Source organism: Mastigoproctus giganteus, chromosome 1 (assembly GCF_048544385.1).
Source record: "Mastigoproctus giganteus isolate SK-2022 chromosome 1, ASM4854438v1, whole genome shotgun sequence".
NCBI classification, from domain to species: Eukaryota; Metazoa; Arthropoda; class Arachnida; order Uropygi; family Thelyphonidae; genus Mastigoproctus; species Mastigoproctus giganteus.
This window is the reverse complement of record NC_143575.1, coordinates 89,073,118-89,093,716: the sequence shown is the minus strand read 5'-3', so window position 1 is coordinate 89,093,716 and position 20,599 is coordinate 89,073,118. Positions and strand designations below refer to the sequence as shown.

At 37.5% G+C, this 20,599-nt stretch overlaps 1 protein-coding gene across 1 annotated transcript in view; it reads right to left on the bottom strand.

Moving 5' to 3' along the window:
- Positions 1 to 20,599, bottom strand: part of LOC150090979 (secretin receptor-like) — an 83,987-nt gene that overhangs the window by 46,382 nt on the left and 17,006 nt on the right. The window contains exons 2-3 of the mRNA XM_090379185.1: positions 10,288 to 10,393; positions 502 to 612 (exon numbers count right to left, since the gene is read on the bottom strand). Of these exons, the coding sequence (XP_090235311.1) occupies positions 502 to 612; positions 10,288 to 10,393 (217 nt within the window). The remainder of the gene's footprint in view (positions 1 to 501; positions 613 to 10,287; positions 10,394 to 20,599) is intronic.

Here is a 20,599-nt window from a genome sequence, read left to right as displayed (position 1 = left end):
GATGGCACATGCAAAACCAGCTATTTTGTGTGGTGAGTGTTTTATTCTGGCGATTTTTTTTTGTTCCGAGAAAGAAACGAGAAAATAAAGCCATTTTACTACATATAGTAGTGATTCATTTCTTAAAAATGCATATTTATTCAGCAGGTAGGCTAATCTAATGACATTTCAATGTCACACAAAGTTATGCGCATATATAAACGATTTTAACACTTTCAGGCTTCCAGTTTTGTTTTTCAGAAACGCTTTTTAAGGGATTTCGTATATAGTAGGCTAGCGATTGTACCTTCTGGCAAAAAGAGTTGAGAACAGTTTAAATTCTCTATATAGAAAGATGAAACTTTTTTAAAACGAAACGAAAAGCGTAACGAAAAGGAGTTACACATGAATACTATCTTGTTTAGAGAGACTTTAGAAATGCGTTATTCAGCTTATTAATCAAAATATTTTCCAAAATTGAAATACTCGTACAAGACTAAGTTTTCTTATCGAAGATCTTACCTTTTGGATTGAAACCATAAATATAATAGGGACACGAAGCTTGGGCAACAGTTCCAGCCGCAGTATTAGGCCAGCAGTAAGCGCCATCCCACACAGTTGGACAATATGAACCTGAAACAGAGGCATCAGTCAGATTGGACGTTGATGTGAAACCCAAGTTTTCATATTTTGCTCCGATTCAGTTGTTTTTTGCTTTAATAATAAAAATTTTCACGAATTTAAAGTTATTTACTGTAGCTTAGCTTTCATTGTCACAGTTTGTCAATGTATAGGTTTTTTACTTGCTTCAATGTTTTTATTTCATGTGCATTGTAACTGGGTATCTATCTTGATGTGTACGCTATACTTCTCTGATAACCTGAAGGTGGCAGTAGGAGTGTTGAGATAGTAGCGTAGATGTCTCCATCTAGTTGTGTTTGCAGTTGCTTGTAAAGTGCGTTTCTTGATGACGGATGCAAATGATGTGTAATGGCGACCTCTGTGTTACTGCCATTGGGAAGTTGGAAAAAATGCTCTGGAGTTTTTCCAACAAGCAGCTTGTGGGCTGGATCCATTAAGTAGAGCATCGGTATTCATGTAAAAAGTCATTTTAAGGAGCATGATGACGGTCAAGGATTGCTCCTTTCGTAGAAAAACTTTTCTGGTACACTTCATGCTGAAGGCATCGTTCTGCGACACGAGCTGTCTCTCATCACGAAATGGTGACTGATGGTTATTGTTTGCAGGTGCCAGTATCACTCAATGACGCAATCCGGGAAAAATGTTACGGATTTGGGATGGACAATGGTTCCTGCTGTGTGATAATGTTAGACCGCATTTTGCTCATGTGGAGTGAGAGGCGCTATAATGGAGAGAAATTAGCTAACCAATGACCTCCGTTAAAGGTCATTGGTTAGCTGTCCTCTTCTCTCTCTCCTTCCCTTTGCCTTCCACATAATTCGTGGTACCGACTGCTTAATTAAAAATGCCTTTCTTAGACTAACAGTTGTTGACGAGAAGGGTGTAATTATAGGGCGAATGTATCGAGGAATAGCTAGTGAATGAATTTTACCCACCTCTTGAAATTTTCTCTAGTACGTCAGTCGTCGCAGGTATATCATAGAATGTCTATAGCTCGGACGTGACCCACATGATTCTTGGGAATTCTCGACCTAAAAAGAGGACGCAATTTGATGGCGATGTGGAATGTTTCTCATTGTGGAATGGTGGACCACCCTACGTCTTCAAGCATTATTAAGTTGCGGTCACTGCTCAGGGTGTACCGGGCCAACAAAGTGTGCCGTAGTCATACCAAGAACAGGGAATTCTAGTGGATTTTCATTACTGTCATACGGATTGCTTTCTTTTTTTTTTTTTTTTTGATTGTAGGTAACATGATTTTAGCAGCTACAACATTTTTTTCTATTCGATGTCGAATGCCTTCCCGTCTTTTCACCTTTGACTGGACCTGTGTTCATCACCTTCGCGTAATAATTCTTAACTGTTTTGGAGTTCAGTATCTTTTTTATTCCATACATAACTTGCCATCATCTTTGAACCTCGATGACATCACCATCCTTCGCATCTTACTGCTATTTGCCTGGATTATTATATTTTAAATTAATAAACGTATGTTGTACTACAATGGCATTAGATTACATATACGGTGTATAAATGGACCTTCCATGATCCAGTGGAGGTTGAGAATAATTGTAGCGCCAGGAATCCTGGCGCTACAGTTCACAATGGGACACGCAACATGTGGTTGCAGTAAATTTAGGGCCTTTATCCAAAATTTACTATAATATAATATAATGTAAGTATTAAATAGTTTCGTAAAGTTGTATATACTCTAAAATCAATATAATAACATGCAGTTATTATATTAACTTCAAAATGGAATAAAGTTTGTTTCGTTTCTCCCATTTTAGGACCCGGAATAAATACAGCAAAACCAGCAGCAAAAACATGGCGTGTTTACACCGAAAGTCAAACCAGGAGAGGTGGAAACTGTAAGTTCATACGGTATTGTTCTTTCAATGAAACTTAAAATAAATTCTTATTATCTGTATGTCATTGTACACTGCCCTACCATTAATATCCGGACATCCCTCCATGGATGGCAAAACAGGTCCTATGCATGGAACACGTCACAGAACCTGCTATAAATATGCACACTGGGCTTCGAACAGAAAGTTACAAAAGTGGGCATGCAAGGTGACACGTTCAACAGAACTACCTCAACAGTTCAACAGCATTGATCACCTTAACAATTGCGAGACGCCGATTAACATGGTGTAAGGAGCGCGAATCCTGGACTGTAGAGCAGTGGAAAACAGTCCTATGGACAGACGAATCGAAGTTCGCACTCTGCCAGTGTGATGGCCGTTCCTGGGTGTGGCGAATGCCAGAGGAACAGTTCCTTCCTGATTGTATCCTCCCAACAATGAAGTTTGGTAGAGGCAATGTCATGGTTTGGCTTGGGCCCTTAGTCGTTATCCGCAAAACTATGAATGCTGTGCAATACCAGGATACCCTGGACAATTATGCACTTCCAACATTATGGCAATACTTCGGGGATGGCCCATACTTGTACCACCAAGACAACGCTCTATGCCATACTCCTTGGGTCGTAAGAGAGAGAGAGAGTGGTTTGAGGACAGGGGTGTGGAAAAGTTGGATTGGCCAGCCCAGACTGCTGATTTGAACTCTATCGAGCATCTTTGAGATGTATTGGATTATCGGGTACGTGCACGTCGAGATCGCCCAAAGAACAAGCCAGAACTGGTGGCTGCACCTGATATTTATAAAAAGCTGGTTTAGAGTATGCTGCGAAGATTGAAGGACGTCATAAAAGCAAAAGGTTTCAGCACAAAATATTAAATGACACAATAAAAGCTCTTTTTTTTGTCAGAAGGCAGGTATACGGATATTAATGGTAGGGCAGAGTACCATTGGTGTTCAGTATACTGCCATTTTGAGCATTTGGTTGCCTTGGGGTACAATACTCTCTATCGTCATCATGTGTGATTTGAAAAAGATATAAATTTAAATTCTTATTTAATACCCAGGTTTCATATGCTCTCCTACTGAAATTAATCTTTTTTATTTTCCAATTACTTTCTTTAAAATACACGTCGGTCCAGCAACTAGTTGGACACGTGTCATTTCCTCTGTTAACCCATAAAAATAAATAAAGCAGAAATGAATATTGTTTGTTGGGACACGCTGACTTAATGTTATGTTTTCCTTTTTGTTATTCGTCTAGTAACACGCAGTTGAATTAGGGAAGGCTGCTCTGGTAATTTGTGAAGGAAACATCCAGTATAATGAGCCGGGGGTTGCGACAAATAAGAAAATAAATCGCGTTCTTTGTAACTTACTTTTATGTAGTGAAGCGTTTCGAAGGAGTCTGTAAACCGTATTAAACTTGTACTGTAATTTGTGAGAGATAGATAGATGCTGTGATTCGTTCAGTATACAGAAAGAAGTTTCGCAATATCATCTGCAATTTGTTACAAGTTATATGCGACCAAACTGGGAAGGAAAAAAAATAAAGAAAAAAGCATTGGGGTAATTATGATTAGGGAGAGGTAATTTAAAAATTTTAATGCCCAAGAATAAAATTATTTTATTTGACAAATCACAAATTTCAGAATTAGTGAAAAGAAACTGACTCGCGCATTAAAAGAATATAATTTTTTATTTGATTTTCTTTAACAACAAATTAAGAAAAATATGTAGTTTTTCTTAATTAATTTTAATTAATTAGTTAGGTTTTAATTAGTTACATATTAGATGCGATAGCGCGTACACAGAAATAGAAAAAAAACAGTCCACGGGAGGGTTGTTTGTAAAGAGTATCTCAATTAACAATGTCTGGATGGAATGGATGGAATCCGTCCAGAGATTAATTGAGATACTCCTATCCATTTATGTCAACTTTTAGGTTTCTCCCCATGCACAAAAGGAAAAAAAAGAGCGTTCTATCTGTCTACGTTTCATTGGTTTTTTATTGCATCTAATACGCGTCCACGTTAATTTTTATCAGTTGGAACTTGTGGGTCAACATTCAGAAGCGAATTGTTGATGTGTGTTTGTTCCCACAGTTCTAATATGGCTGTTGTTTGTCTTCTACTGGGTTGCCAAGAAAATTAATTTCACTCGAAAGTGCCTTCACGCATCTCTCACCTTCGCATCTACTTCTGCATTAGACGGGAAAAGGGAAAAACTAAGTTTGCTCGATCCACAACGTAACAAACTATTTAAGGACCGTGGTCGATAGACTGGGCGCACACTGTGCAAACAGGAGCAGCATTGGAGAGAATAATCAATAGCTCATGCGAAAGTTTTGTCTATAGCGAGAAACTGCATTCGTACTCTATACACTTGAAAAGGATAACCGGGATCACGAGAAAATATCCAGGTGGTTTTGCACCACTTCTGCCTGAGTGAAAGGGTGAAGGAAGAGATTTAGCCTTTCTTCTGATAATTTCATAGACTTGATACCTTACATTCAATAATTAAATCACCCTCTGTATCATATATAGAAACATATTCTAACTTTAACTTTTCAAAAGTATTTCTACTCTGCATTCTTATTAATGCAAATATAAATTTAGATCCCCGTTTTTCCAGATATAAACCCCAATAACTTTAAGGGGCGTACAATTATGTGAATACAACGAAGAAGAAAGCTAATCAGATAGGAATCTTGTGCACTGGATGTGGGAAAGTCTTAGATAACTAGCTGATGTTGCTGATGAATTGAATAGGCACTTTGCATCGGTATTTACTGGCGAAAGACCCTTCATGCTGAGAGGCTGTGCAAGTGAGGCTGAAACATATGAAATTAGTGATGTCGTAATTACAGATGATTGTTTATTAGAAAAAACTTTTGAACATAAAGGCAACTAAGGCTCCCGGAGTTAATGGGATATATCCTGTAATTTTAAGGGATAGCTCGAGGGAGTGTATTGAATACAGCAATGAATAGCATAATTAAAAAAACTGCTTTGAATTTTGGGGAAAGAAACATTGAGGTTAATTATGAGAGGCATCTTTGCAGTAAGGTGAGATTTCTTTGGATTGGAGAAATGCCAATTTATAGAAGCGGTTTTCAGAGTGAAGTTAGTAATTACAGACCGGTTAGTCTGACTTCAGTGGTAGGAAAAATTTTTAGAGGCAATGATCCAGGGACATTTAGATAGATATGGCATTCTGAAGGGCAAATTACTGACTTTTCACCAAGATTGGTGTAAAGCCAGGAGTGGAGTCCCTCAAGCATCGGTTCTTGGATTACTGTTGTTTCTTATTTTCATAAATGACATTGGCGAAGGGATTAAAGGCGTGATGTCAAAATTTACAGATGTATAAAGATTGGCAGAATCGTTAATGATCAGTGCCAAGCAGCTCTCTTTCAGAATGATTTGAACAGACTTCAAAGGTGGTCAGAGAAATGGCTTTATTTTGAAACCCGGATTACAGCAATGAATAGCATAATTACAAAACTGCTTTGAATTTTGGGGAAAGAAACAAACAAAAACACTAGTACATTTAAAAAACATAAACTTAATTGTTAATTATTAATTTCATAATTGGCATAAATATTCGTTTAGAATTCAATGTCAGAAGTATTAGTTATCAAAGAGACTGTCAGTGATAAAGTAATCTCTCTTTTGTATATGAATTGTGTGAAAAGTTTTCCAGTCCGTGAACTTAATCTATATATTTGACGAGTTACTAACTCAAAAAGGGACGTTGCTGCTTGTTATTTTTCTTTTTTTGCTAACTTCTTTCTTTTTCCCTCTTTGATTACTAGGCGATGTGTTTTTTGCCTGCACATGGCAGGTTTGTAACCTAGGAAACAAGAAGTGAAGCCACAAAAATTTTCCCATAGTTGAAAAGACTTCAATGAGCAGAATAAACAGTAGCCCTTTTGGGTTAATTATTGTGAGTTGATTTTGTGGGTTTTGCACAAAAATTAACCTTTGGGGTATTTTCCGTCCTACTCTGGAAATTATTCAAATAATCTGGATGGACTTAGGATATTGAAGAGCTAAAGCAGCGGGTCGAAGAGGGGGAAACACCTAAATCCACTTTACGAGAAATTTGGTGAGTGATATTTCGTGTATGTGGCAATTTGGTGAAAGACAGTTGGCGGCTACGACAATTTGGTGTGTACTACTGAATTCTTTGGGAGAATTCGGTGTATGACAAAGCAAGACAGAAAATGCAAACTTTTGACATGCCATGCTGTGAATGGCGAATTTAGTGATCAGGACACCGTTCTTGATTTTATACTTTTGATGGAGCGTACTATCTATCTTCGTTTTTTAATGCACAGTCTACTTTTTTCAGAAATTCTTATTAAAAGAGTTCCACGGACAGGTTAAAGATTGTGATTCAAGAGAACCTCGTTCCCACTTTACTGTCACTTCTGTAAATTGCATTTTTTAGCAAAGACACATGTGGGAAGTTATTCCAGAGACCTTATAAAAGAGCTTTAAAAAGAGAAAAAATTGTTAAGCTTCATTTTATCTTCTCTTCTTTTTCTGTGTCAGTCAGTATATTTCTTTATTCGTTCCAACTCTGTCAACCAAATCACGCTGCTTGAATAGCGTATGCTGAAACAGCCCAAAGAAAGAAAGAAAGAAAGAAAAAACAAACCAAAGTGAACTTCAATAACTTTGCTTTTCTGTAGTTTCTCTGTCAATAAGTTTTTTCTGGTTTGTCTTCTGAATTTCCAACGCCTCAAAATTAAATAAATAAAATAAAATAAATAAATAGCAGCCTCATATCCCTATTTTCTCTGTCAGTCAATAAATTTCTTGCAACCTCTCAACCCTCACAAATCCATGTTGCTAAAATAAAGCAGACTTCGGAGTTCTCCTTAAAGAAAACAGAATCTATCTTCATTAACTTTCCTATGATTTCTGTGTACATGAGTTTCCAACTTCAACCAGTCCATGTTATTAAAACAGCATATGGCTTTCACAGTGATAATCTTCATCTCTGTTCTTTTCATGAGGTTTCTGCGCCCATAATTTTCTTCTAGTTTCGCAATCCTCAACCAATTCATGTTCCTGGAAAAGCATAGGATCCAACTTAGTAGGCATGTTAAAAAATTAATAAATATCCTTATCTAGATTAAAGGTGTTTACAAAATGGACGGAATTATGCTGAAATAGGCACGTACTCAATTTCCAACCCACCTATGAGAAGAATCGGCGTGAATCCTTGTATACAAAATAAATGGATAAAAAAATATGTTATTTTATTTTTTCTGTATTCTTCCTTTCTAAGTCGCTAGAATTTATCTTGTTTCTTAAACCTTTTTATTAATTTCTGATCTCTGTGTGATACACCGAATTGTCTCGAGTACACCAAATTGTCGTATTAACCGAATTGACCTAGCCACCAATTATCTTTCACCAAATTATCATACAGTAAATTGTCACATACAGCGAAATGTCATTCACCAAATTCTCTTACACCGAATTGTTGCATATACCAAACTGTTATGCACAAAATTGATCCATTTAACGAATTGTTGCGCACGAAACTGTCGTGCAACGAATTGATGTGGATCCGAGGTAGAGAACAGAAACAAATTCTTCCACAGCACCAACGTTGCTGATCATATATTAAACCAGAGACCAAAAAGTAGAGAAACTAAATCCTTTCTTAATCCAGAGAACTGAAAGAAGTAACTGGAGCTCTTAAATCAGTTAAATTTCTTAAATTAGCGATATCTTGGACGAATCTGCCAGTACAAGATATCATGAAAAATCACTCAACATAAGTCGTAAGCATCTCAGTGATGATATTATTTACAAAATAAGAGAGATACGATTCGTTTTGTCTGATGAAATTCAAATAAATGTGGCATTCGGAAGCAGTGAGTAGCAGATTTTATACCATTCAGTGATCAGTTTATGATGAACATTTTATAACATATTCAGAGTATGTATAGATACACTGCCATTCCATCAATATATCCGGACCCGTGCCTTTAGACAAAAAAAAAGAGCTTTTATTGTGTCATTTAATATTCTGTTCTGAAACCTTTTGCTTTTATGACGGCCTTCAATCTTCCCGGCATACTGTCAACCAGCTTTTTATAAATGTCAAATGATATCTTCCTCCACTCGTTTAACGCAGCCACCAGTTCGGCCTTGTTCTTTGGGCGATCTCGACGCGCACGTACCCGACGATCCAATACATCCCAAAGATGCTCGATAGGGTTCAGATCAGCACTCTGGCCTGGCCAATCCAACTTTCCCACACCCATGTCCTCAAATCAATCTGTTACGACCCGAGCAGTAAGGCATGGCACGTTGTCATGCTGATACAGGTATGGGCCTCCCCCGAAGTATTGTCATAATGTTAGAAGTACATAATTGTCTATGCCGTCCTGGTATTGCACAGCATTCATGGTTTTGTCGATAACGATTAATGGGCCCAAGCCAAACCACGAAAGGAGCCCCATATCATGATGCTGCCTCCACCAAACTTCATTGTTGGTAGGATATAATCAGGAAGGAACTGTTCTGCTGGCATCGCCACGCCCAGGAACAGCCATCAGACTGGTAGAGTGCGAACCTGGACTCGTCTGTCCATAGGACTGTTTTCCACTGCTTTACAGTCCAGGATTCGCGCTTCTCATATCATGTTACTCGCCGTCTAGCATTTGTTGAGGTGATCAATTCTGTTGCACATGTCACCTTTCATGCCCACTTTTGAAATTGTCTGTTCGAAGTCAAGTGTGCATATTTATAGCAGATTCTGTGGCGTGTTGTTGCATAGGACCTGTTTCCCCATCCATGGAGTGGTGTCCGGTAGGGCAGTGTATATATGAGTGGCTTTGAAAGGAAACGAGTAAAAATTGACAAATTTAAAATTAAATAGGAAAATGTAATTAAACTTGAAACTGGTTTTGGGATGGAAGGAATCCATTGGCGAATTTTAATGTTCCAGCACATCATACTCTATTAGAACGTTGTACGAGAAACAGAACTCCTAGAATAGCAAATGAGTGGCTGAAAGGAACTAGCCAATTTGACAAAATCTAATTAATTACAAAAAAAAACAGTTAAACATAAAAGAGTGACCGAAGTGTACTGCCTGAAAAAAAAAAAGAGTAGTCGGATCACTGAAAGCTAAAGTACAATATATTCACTGCAATGAATCAACATGCTGTTTGCATAAAAGGGTTTTTTAAGTGAAGAAATAAGATTGATATTCCTGACTACGCATTTGAAAGTATTTACCTGCACACTGAGAATGGACTACAAAAGAAATTCATCAGATTGGTAGTAGTAGGAATGATCATAAGGAAGTGTATGCTCAGTGAATCTGCGATGATTAGCAAACTGACTGTGTTTGTACGTGTGAGAAAGCCAGAAGAAAGAAAGTTTTCTGCTTTATAATGCATCTGTAATACAAATTATGGTGTCTCCAATATGCTAGGAAACCATGCAGCTGGACTCGGATATTTTTGGTCGGTATGCACATAATTGGCAAAAGATGGTGTTTGCAGTTTGATTAAGTGTCTTCAAGAGACAGACGGCCTTCTTGGTAAACGGAATGATCTGGCTGGGTGCTCATCCATAGCCTATAATTTCGTGGTTTGATTTCCACATGCTATTTCTTAACAAAAAGGATACATTGAACTTGATATCATGATAACTATGTTTTTCACTTGTCAGATAGTATTTTAACATTTAATTTATTATGCGCAGATTAAATTTTCCCACGAATAAAAATGCCTAAAGTTTGTAAATAGATAAAGGAAAGAAAACCTACCATCGCTTGGTGAAGTCGAATTCAGAATCATTCTGTAGCATTCCTGGGACTTTCTTTCCAGGGTGACCCGCTGATCTATCAAATTTAAATCGTCTGTTCTATTGGCCTAAAAATTCACAGCACAGAATAAGACGACGTATAAATTATATTTTATTTATTAAATTATATTCTGTGCTGTGAATTTATTCACAGCACAGAATAAGACAGAGTAAGAATAATTTACAGTTGCTTTTCTTCTTATATTAAGAAATTTTCAATGTACTTTTAATATATTTAGCAATATTGTGAATACGTTTCAATCCATTAATGCTCGTGGACAGCTTAAATGGACTCGTATGGTTACAGAGCATTAATAACAAAGACTATAATAGGCTTTTTTTTCCTTGTGACTCTTTTACCAGCTACTCCATTAATAATGGTGGAGTGTATAGAATAGGTCATTAGTTTGATTTATGATATCCATTAAATATGCACTTATTTTATTAAATAAAATGATGCATTCTGTAATGTTGGCCTTATACGGATAGGATGTTTGCAAATATCTTAAAACTGGATAGTTTCCGCATGAAGTGCAGAATCAAGTGGAAAAATGGCTCACTTTATTAAAATTAAAATTAATGATACGCAAATGCGTGCCATTATCTAACAAGATTGAACATTTTTTGAAGATCTTCAATTGAGGATCTAACAAGATTAAAGACCTCCCTTTTTGAAGTGAAACTTCTTTAGGTACGCCCCAGGCAGTTTTCACGTGGGGAATAACTTGCGTCTGTGGGGGAGGAATTAAAAAATATGTAATGTTATTACTTGTTTTTTTTTTTTGTTGAGTTTTGACTTCCACCCTACTGAAGTCACAATCTCACACGATAAACGCAAATCTGACTGCAATTCACAGAAAATTCTAGATTTTTAGATTCTAGATTCTAGAAAATTCTAAAGCGGGTGTGTAAAGTGTGCAAATACACCCTTTCCATCGCCTTTCCTGGATTTGTTTTAGTAAATCAAATATTTCTATTATATTTGTAAGATCTACATCTTACACGTGCGTGGACTGACGAAAATCGCCACGAAAATGTCACACGAAATGGTTCATTACCCGCACCCTTAGGCCACTCCCTATCAGGCAGGAGCGACTCCGTACGTAGCAGTGACGCATGACTGCTCCATAACACACAATTTTTAAAATTACTCTCCTTTCTACCACCTAATCCTTCTATATCATAGTTTTAAAAATGTTAAAAATCTGTTACATATTAATTATATATTATTGATATATGATTAATTAAATCTGAAGTTATCATAAATGATAAATTAGAGCACGAGTGCTGTGTAATAAATGCTGCATTAAAATAAAACAAATAAAACAAATAAAACAAATGCTTGTAACTTTTTCAACCATTTGTTACTCGTCATTAGAGTTATATGGATTTGAATTCGTTAGCCAGCTTTCTCTGACAGGTATGCATGAATTTCGGCTCTCCTGAAGAAGCTATGCTTAATAACGTTTGAATCAATAATTGTTGATTCAATAATTGCTGCAGTCAGCTATTTTATGCTCTTCGGTCTTAAAACTAGCAAATGTGTCCTCATTCCCAAGTAAACGTCACCCTCTAATTGGATCACAGCCTCTGAGTTCCATTTCCTAAAAGATCTTGGTATCTACACTGATACTAAAATTATTTTTCAAACTCGTTTCATTTACAGGCGGTGGGAAAAATAATGGAAACACCTGTGATAAAAGTTACACGTATGCATTAATATGGTGTTGGGCCACATTTTTCTTTTAAGACAGCTTGTATTCCACGTGGAATAGATTTAGACTAATCTTGCACTGTCTTAAGAGGAATATTGGACTATTCTTCATGGAAGAACTTTTCAGGTTCCCTGAGTGATGGCGGTGGAGGAAATGTGCTTCTCATTCTCCCCTCCAAATATGTCACAGTGGCTCAATAACGTTTAAATCTGGTGATTGTATAGGCAATGAGAGATGCTTAGCCTCAGTTTCATGCTCTTCAAACCAAGATTTGACCCACCTGAGTGTGTGTGTGTGTGTTAAGCATTATCACCTTGAAACGCGGCATCCTTTTGTGGGAAACAATGTGTGCACCATGGGGTGAACCTGGTCATTCAGAATATCAAGGTAATTCGGTGGTTCAAGGGGATGAAAGCCCAAAGAATATCAAGATATTACTGCTCAAATTGTTGATTTTCCTTCATGTTTGATGGTTGGCACAAGGCAGGCAGTCAGGATGATGCGCTTCCTTTGTCATTTGCCAAGCGTAAACTTTTCCCTGCTTTTGGAAAAAGCGTGAATGATGATTTAACTGAAAATATATGTTCATGTCAATCAAGCATCCAGTTTTGTTCTCCTTACACCAGTGTATCCCTCTTTCTAGCATTACCATCAGCAACGAGTGGTTTGGCAGTAGAGGCTCTGCGTAAATTTCAGCTTTATGAAGTTCTCCCAGAACTGTTTTGCTAAAAACTGGATTGCTGAGACTCTCATTAAGTTCTTTAGTTATTATTGAGGCAATAGTTTTGTGTTTTCGGGCTACAATCATTTTCAGTGTCCAACGGTTTCTTTCAGTCAGTCAGCTTCAATTTTCTGGCACAATTCCTTCTATCAGCTTTTCCTTAATTGGTGAATGCAGACATCACTTTTGATGTCAGGTGGAAAAGGCCCGGGTTCGAAACCCGTCGATGACGAGAAAAACCTTTAAGGGCTTCTTTCACTCCGTGGCTGAGTTAGGCGGTCTCAGACGTAGATAGCAGAGGCGCAACTAGGTTTTTGGTGCCCTTGGCAAATTCTCGTCTACGCGCCTTTTTACTTCTTTATAGCGAATTTTTTTGTTGAATTCGCCTTGGTAATTACTTTCGAACACCATCTTGTATCGGTGTGTTTCTTCAGACTGATTTTTATGACTGATGATGTACATTAATGTTGGCCGCATGTACACGTATAAAATTAAGATTATGTGCACAACATGCAATATACCGAGAAAGAGAATTCTTCTTTTGAAATATAGCTTGGACACCCTTGTACTTTTCAGACATATTGGCGCCATTATCGTAGCCTTGACCACATATTATTTCAGTTAATAAGCCATCTTGAATTAGTTTTTCCTTAATTTCTGACGCAATTCCCTCTCCAGTTTTTTCTGTTGTGTTTTATGAAATCAATGAACTTTTCTTCAATTGCATATTTATCAACTGAAAACTTTACGTGCCGAATAATTTCTATTAATTGGTCTCTGTGTGATACATTTGGTTCCATCAAATATTAGACTATAAACATTGATATAAATATATAAGCATCGATATAAATATATAAGCATCGATATAAATATTGATGCTAACAAATTATTAAGTTCATTCTGAATTTCTGTTGCAAAATAATTATTGTGGTGTTTAATATGCGAGTCCAGATCATCTTTTATACCAACATGAAATTGGCTGACAATGATCGAGTTTAATAATATACCATAATTTTTTTCTTCGGTATCGATATTACTAGCGTTAAAATTCCATGTGGTTGGATACTAAAATTCAGACTTACATGCTCTATATTAATATTATTGCTGCCATCATCGTTTTATTTAAATTATGAATCACAATATAAGAGGGCACTGACTCTCTTTAAAAATTACAGCTGTGAATTACAGGCTCCGAAAAAAGCGATAAGTGTTTGCCTTTTTATTTAACCTAATTGTTATTTTATATTGTACTTTATACGTAGTCTTGTAGTTATAGTTACGCTGGTTATTTTTATTTTTAATTTAGATAAAGAGTTTTTGTAGATTACTACTTAATATACGTAAAACCGTTATTTCGTTCGAATCTTGCAGCCATTGTTTTTGTATAGAGTAGTAGGGAATTCAAATTTTTAATTGTGGTAACTAGGCAGCTCTGACGTATAATTATATAGCGTAATACGCATCACTGCATTTAGGATTCTATTAGATAGCGTATTATTGATAATTAATTAATTAAATTTATTGATCTTATTAATTTAAAATATCATGTTCCAGACTAGAGCAGCAAAGCAACGTGCACAAAGTGGCAGGCGTGCTGTGACTCGGGGGAGAACTGAGGGGGGAGGGCAGTTCTCCAATGCATCACAGCCTAAAAAATGTGCAACTTGTGAAATGTTTGCTGAACTCTCTGGAACAGAACATGATCTAGCCAAGGAGGATGTCTTTGTGTGTGTCAGGTGCAGAGAGTGTCTAGAAATTAGGCATCAACTCAGCGTTCTACTGGGCGTCTATGAGAGCTTGAGGTGTAGGGTAGATGCCCTGGAAGAAATTAATATGAGGGGGCCCGTCAAGCTCTCAGCTGCCCAACTCAACGCCAGAGCTCATTCCTGGGCATCAGGCAACACAGCGGCAATCTCCAAGGCAGAATGCGCTGGTCCCAAAGGAACTAGTTATTGTTGGTGACTCTATTGTCAGGGAGATGGGAAATATATTGTGTAAAAAGGATAGATGGAATAGGACCAGGGTATGTCTGCCAGGGGCAAAAGTGATGACGTTGTAAAGCATATATCATCTTTTAAGGGTACAAAAGGTGATATTGTTGTACACGTTGGCACCAATCTCCTACATTAAGAGTAGGAGATCTCCAGATTTACTTAACAAGTACAGGTCAATGTTGCAAAAAAGTCGTGAGTAAGGGTTAAATTTGAAAGTGTCTGCAATTCTGCCCAGACACGATAGGAGAGAGTATATGATGAGAGCCTTGTCAATCAATTCGGCCCCGGAGGGAATGTGCAAGGCTCAAGGAGTAGAATTTTTTTCAGCGTGGTATGTGCTTGTTAACAGGAGAGACTGCTTCTACAGGGATGGGATACACTTAAATAGAAAGGGTGCAAGAATATGCTATCAAGGCAGTATTAGGTGGATCGGAAAACTGCTAGCTTGGGGGAATTCACAGACTAAAAGGTTAAAAGTAGCCGCAGGCAGAGGTAAAGGTGATTCTTGCACAACTCCCATTAGAATAAGTAGCGACCGGGAGCGAGGGGTGCTGGGGGTTTCAGACACTGATGGCAGTCATCGTGAAACAGGTGGGTATATGGGATGTGTTAGGGTAACTAATAATAAGGATAGGTACATGTATATTTGCATGTATACCAATGCTAGAAGTATAGTAAATAAATTTGATGAATTTGAAGTGTTGGTGAAGACATCAAAGGCGGATATTGTTGGGATAGCAGAGACGTGATGTCACACAGATATAAATGCAGAACTGGAATTTGGCGAGTACAACGTCTATAGAAAGGATAGACAGGATAGAAAGGGAGGAGGTGTTATGCTGTTAATTAAGAAAAACATAAAATAAAAAGAAGTGCACCCAGTTGATATAGATGAACAGTGCACTGTTGAGTCAGTTTGGTGTGACATAAGCACTGCGAAAGCAAAAATAAGAGTAGGAGTGTGTTATAGGCCTAATGACTCGAATGAGTACAATGAACAATTGTACAGAGAAATAGAGTGGGCTAGTAAATCAGAATGTCTTATAATGGTGGATTTTAACTTCCCAGATATTGACTGGAACTTGTGGGTTGGTCACTTGCACACTAGCAAGGCTTTTGGGGATTTATTGGATGATTGTTTTCTGCAGCAGCATGTTCGAGAGGCAACCAGAGAGAGTAATACTCTTGATCTGGTTATCAGCAGTGATCATTTGTGTATTAAGAATTTGCAGATAAAGGAACCACTGGGTGGCAGTGATCACAGTGTACTGACGTGGGATTTACTTAAAGATATAATTACCATCAGGGGTAAAGGAAAGGGTTTTTGCTTCCGTAAAGGTGAGTACAGTGGTTTCAAACAGTTTTTAAATTCTGTGCAGTGGGATCAACTGAGGACGTTACCAACAGTAAATTCTAAGTGGGATGCATTCAAAGAATTAATCGTGGATGTTGCTAAAAGTTTCATACCTATTAAGAAATATTGTTCAAGGTTTAAGCCTAAATGGTTATCAAATGAACTAATGAGACTCGTGACAGAGAAGAAAAATGCATGGGATGCATATAAATTATCAAGCGACTCAGAAGCCTATGGTGGCAGATATAAGCTAGTCTGTAATCAGGTCACAAAGGAGGTTAGGCAGGCGAAGGCAGATTACGAGAAATCTTTGGCAAAAGATGCTAAGAAAAACAGCAAGGATTTCTTTACTTATATAAACTTTAAAAGGAAGGGGACGAAACTGATTGATCCACTTGATATCAATGGTTCGACTGTTGATGATCCTGCTCAGATAGCAAACAAACTGAATGAGTATTTTCCATCTACATTCACACATGAGGAGTTATTAAGGTTTGAAAATGCCGGAAGGTTATCAAATTATAGCAGGGTGCTTAATGATTTTGTAATAACTGAGAACAATATGAAGGAGAAATTTTTGAAGTTAAACATAAGAAAGGCACCTGGGGTGGATGGGATCTATCCAGTTATATTAAAGGAGGCGGCAAAGGAAGTAAGCAAACCCTTAGCCATAATTATGAGAGCGTCCTTGGACTCAGGGGAGGTTCCCACGGACTGGAGATGTGCAAATGTATCCCCAATTCACAAAGAGGGATCGAAGGGTGACACGAGTAATTACAGACCAGTTAGTTTAATTTCTGTTCCGGGTAAAATAATGGAGTCACTAGTTAAAGATGCATTGCAGGATCATCTAGACAAGGCTGCAGCAATAATTCAGACACAGCATGCGTTTGTTAAGGGAAAGTCTTGTTTGACAAATTTGATAGGATATTATGATGTGGTTACAAAGGAACTGGATGCAAAAAATAATTTTGATATCATATATTTGGATTTCAGGAAAGCTTTTGACACTGTTGCGCATGGAAGACTGCTGTACAAATTGGAGTAGAATTGTATTAAGGGTAAGTTGCTACAATGGATAAAAAGATGGTTGAGTGGGAGAAGACAGAGGGTGGTAATTAATGGGTGCTGCTCTTCGTGGACTAATGCTATTAGTAGAGTCCCACAGGGTTGGGTGTTGGGTCCTCTGTTGTTTTGTATATTTATCAATGATATTGATGAAGGTATATCAGGCTTAGTGTCGAAGGTTTGCAGATGATACAAAGGTTGGCAGGGTTGTTAATGACAGTAATGGCAGTGCGCTACTGCAATAGGATCTAGATAATTTGGGCAGATGGGCTAAGAAGTGGCAACTGAAGTTTAACCTTGACAAATGCAAAGTACTGCATATGGGTAGAAGTAACCCCAGAGAAACGTACCAACTGTGTGGTACTACACTTCAGGTGGTAGAAAATGAAAAAAACCTGGGAGTAATTGTGCAGTCAGATATGAAGTTTTCTGAGCAATGCAGACAGGCTGCCAGGGCAGATCATGGGGTTGTGTCAATGATATATAGGAATTTTGCTAGCAGCGAAAAGAAGGCGATTGTCCCTCTGTATAAGGCAATGGTCAGGCCACGCCTTGAGTACTGCGTACAGGTCTGGAGGCCTCATTTTAGGAAGTATGTAGAATTACTTGAGCGTGTACAGAGAAGGGCAACAAGATTGGTGAGGGGAATGAAGGGATCCCTTTACCAAGAGAGGCCTAAGTTTTGTAAATTGCAGTGGCTGGAGACTAGGCACCTGCGCGGTGATCTGATTGAGTTGTATAAGGCCTTGAATGGGTTTAGCACGCTGAATTCTGATGGGATCCTTCCACTTGTTCAGATTACGAACCTAAGGAGGCATAAATTCAAATTAAGAAAAGACAGATGTAGAATAGATGTGCGGAAATTTGCCTTTAGCCAGCGGGTGTTTAATTGCTGGAACAAATTTCCATCTGTCGTTGTGGACGTTGATAGGTTAAATAAATTTAAGGAGGAACTGGACAGGCATTTGAAGAGAATGGGGTTATTTTATTTTATTTTTTTTTGGCTGCTGTTGCATAAGCTCATACACTTGCTTTCTTGCATCACATACCACTACTGCTACTACTACTATAACTTCTAACTTATTCAGCATTGTAGAATGTGCACAGTGCGTGAATTGCGAACTGATATGCATTCGAGCAGGCGCTGATAAAGCGGTCGACTGATTGTTTCCTGCAAAGTTACGTTCTTGACTGCAAATAGATCTATGCTGCTATGCAGTGTGTACTCAAATTTATGGATGCATGCGGGCTCGAATCGCCCTCTGAAATCATTCTATTTGGCGAAAATTAATGGGATTTCGTCCAGCAACTCGACCACAGAACACACACACAAATTACAGACATTATATATGACGCAATATGGCCTAAGTTACTGATACGCCTAAAAACCTACAGCAGCAACGATTGCAACTCATTGGATTGATGGTTGAGTTCTGGATCATAAGACTGAGCCTGCTTCATCGATTTTCTGTTCTTTTGACCTCGTCCCTAAAAATTAAATTGTTTCCGATCAGTAGTTTCCAATATTTCGATGTAACCAATAAACTGATCTTTATTTATAATTGCAGTACTGGAGAGAAGTTACTTATTATTATTTCTGCCTTCTTTGTTAGTCCATGCTAACTTCATTAAGTGGAATTAAGTTAGGTAAACAATATCTAAGGGTCTCTGTTAGACCTTTCTATGAGAAGTCATTGGTGTATGGACAACAAACCGTGACCTCCATGCTTCAGATAACAAGAACTTCGGCTAATTACATGGATTATACTAATCCTTCCCTATATCTTTCCTTTAAAAAAATCGCAAATTGTGGTCATTATAAAGTTGAAACAGAATATAAGTTTTTAGATTATAGTTTTCCTCTGCGTCATATCAAAGCAATACCAGTTAATTTGAGCTTATATTCCACATCCTTGTGAATGGTGTGTTGAAGGTCAAGGTATTCTAAAACAGTTTCGTTATTTTAATTAATTTTGTTCATTTAAAAGGTTTTCACATTTATAAATCTGAGGAAGAATACTAAAATGCGATTTGCGAATTTTCTGTTGTCTGACATTGAAATCATTGTTAAATATGAATAATATTAATTATTACAAGAAAATTGCAACTCTTCCAGTGCCATTATGTAGTTGGAAAAGTTTGCGTTTGTTGTTAATATTCACTTCTCTCCTCAGATGGTGGGTCATCGGAAGTGCGGGTTTACAGAATGCGAAATAAAGGGCCTTCTCCCTATTAAGAGAGATTTACTCCGAGGATGCCTATGTTCGTGCCTACTTACTGAAGTATTATTTGGTGATGAAATGGTGTATGGATTTTTTGAACGCTCGGGGGATTTTACGGCTGACTTTTCATTCAGTGCATTAGAGAAGATGAGAATTGCCAATGATTCGAATAAAAGTAGTCTGCATTTCCTCTTTCACTACGGTTTAGCATAATTTCGTCTTTGCTTCGTGATACCCATTCAGTCTTTCTTTCGGATGCTGTTCCGAGTCCATTAATGAAATAGGCCGCTAATGGAAAGGGATGACGTAAGCGTCAGCTCTTCTGTTTTTTTTTTTTTTTTTTTTTTTCAAGAGTGTTGGGGCTTTCAACGGTGTGGAGTTATTGTTTTACCTTGAACATACGTGTTTTAAATGTACTTGTAGCGTGGCTCCGTTTTTTTAATGTCTTTTAAAAAGCAGATTGTCCTTGAGAAGGACTGCTGGACTAACATTGGGTTTTGCTTTTTTAGAATAATGGGGCTGTTTTTTGGTTAATACTCGTACATATATATATATTTTTTAAACAGGATTCGTTGAGTACTCTGGTACTGATTAGAATCTTAATAAAAAAAAGTTGTTTGAACTTTGCCGCTTTCAAGTTTAGCAATTTAATCTAAGGATGGTTTTTAAGACTGGAACGCGACTGAACATCATGCCTAGTGCATTCACAAAAGAACATAACGTGCATGATAATACTTAAACAACCAGTAGTCTTCACGTGAATTTTAATGAATAAAATTTGATGCGAATGCGTAAACTTTCAAAAAGTACTTTTTGTAAGAGCGTGCGAATTTCTTAATTCCCTCCCCCCCCCTCTTCGAATCCACGGTGAACTACAATTTCATTATTACTGCACAGGTGTGGAGCACGCGCTTCGCGTAACTAATTTTTTTTTTGGATTAATGTTCTTTTGACCTCGTCCCTAAAAATTAAATTGTTTCCGATCAGTAGTTTCCAATGTTTATTCTTTCAGAATATCAGAGACGTGTATGGTTATAACTATGTCCCGTTGAGCATAATTTTGTCATCAAGGGAAGCACATCTTCATCGTAGACCTCTACTGACTATGCATTAAACCAATTTGTCACGATCTATTTAACCTCATCTTCGAGCCAAAGTGATGACCTTTGAATTCTTTCTTCAGCAGTCTTAGCAGTGGCA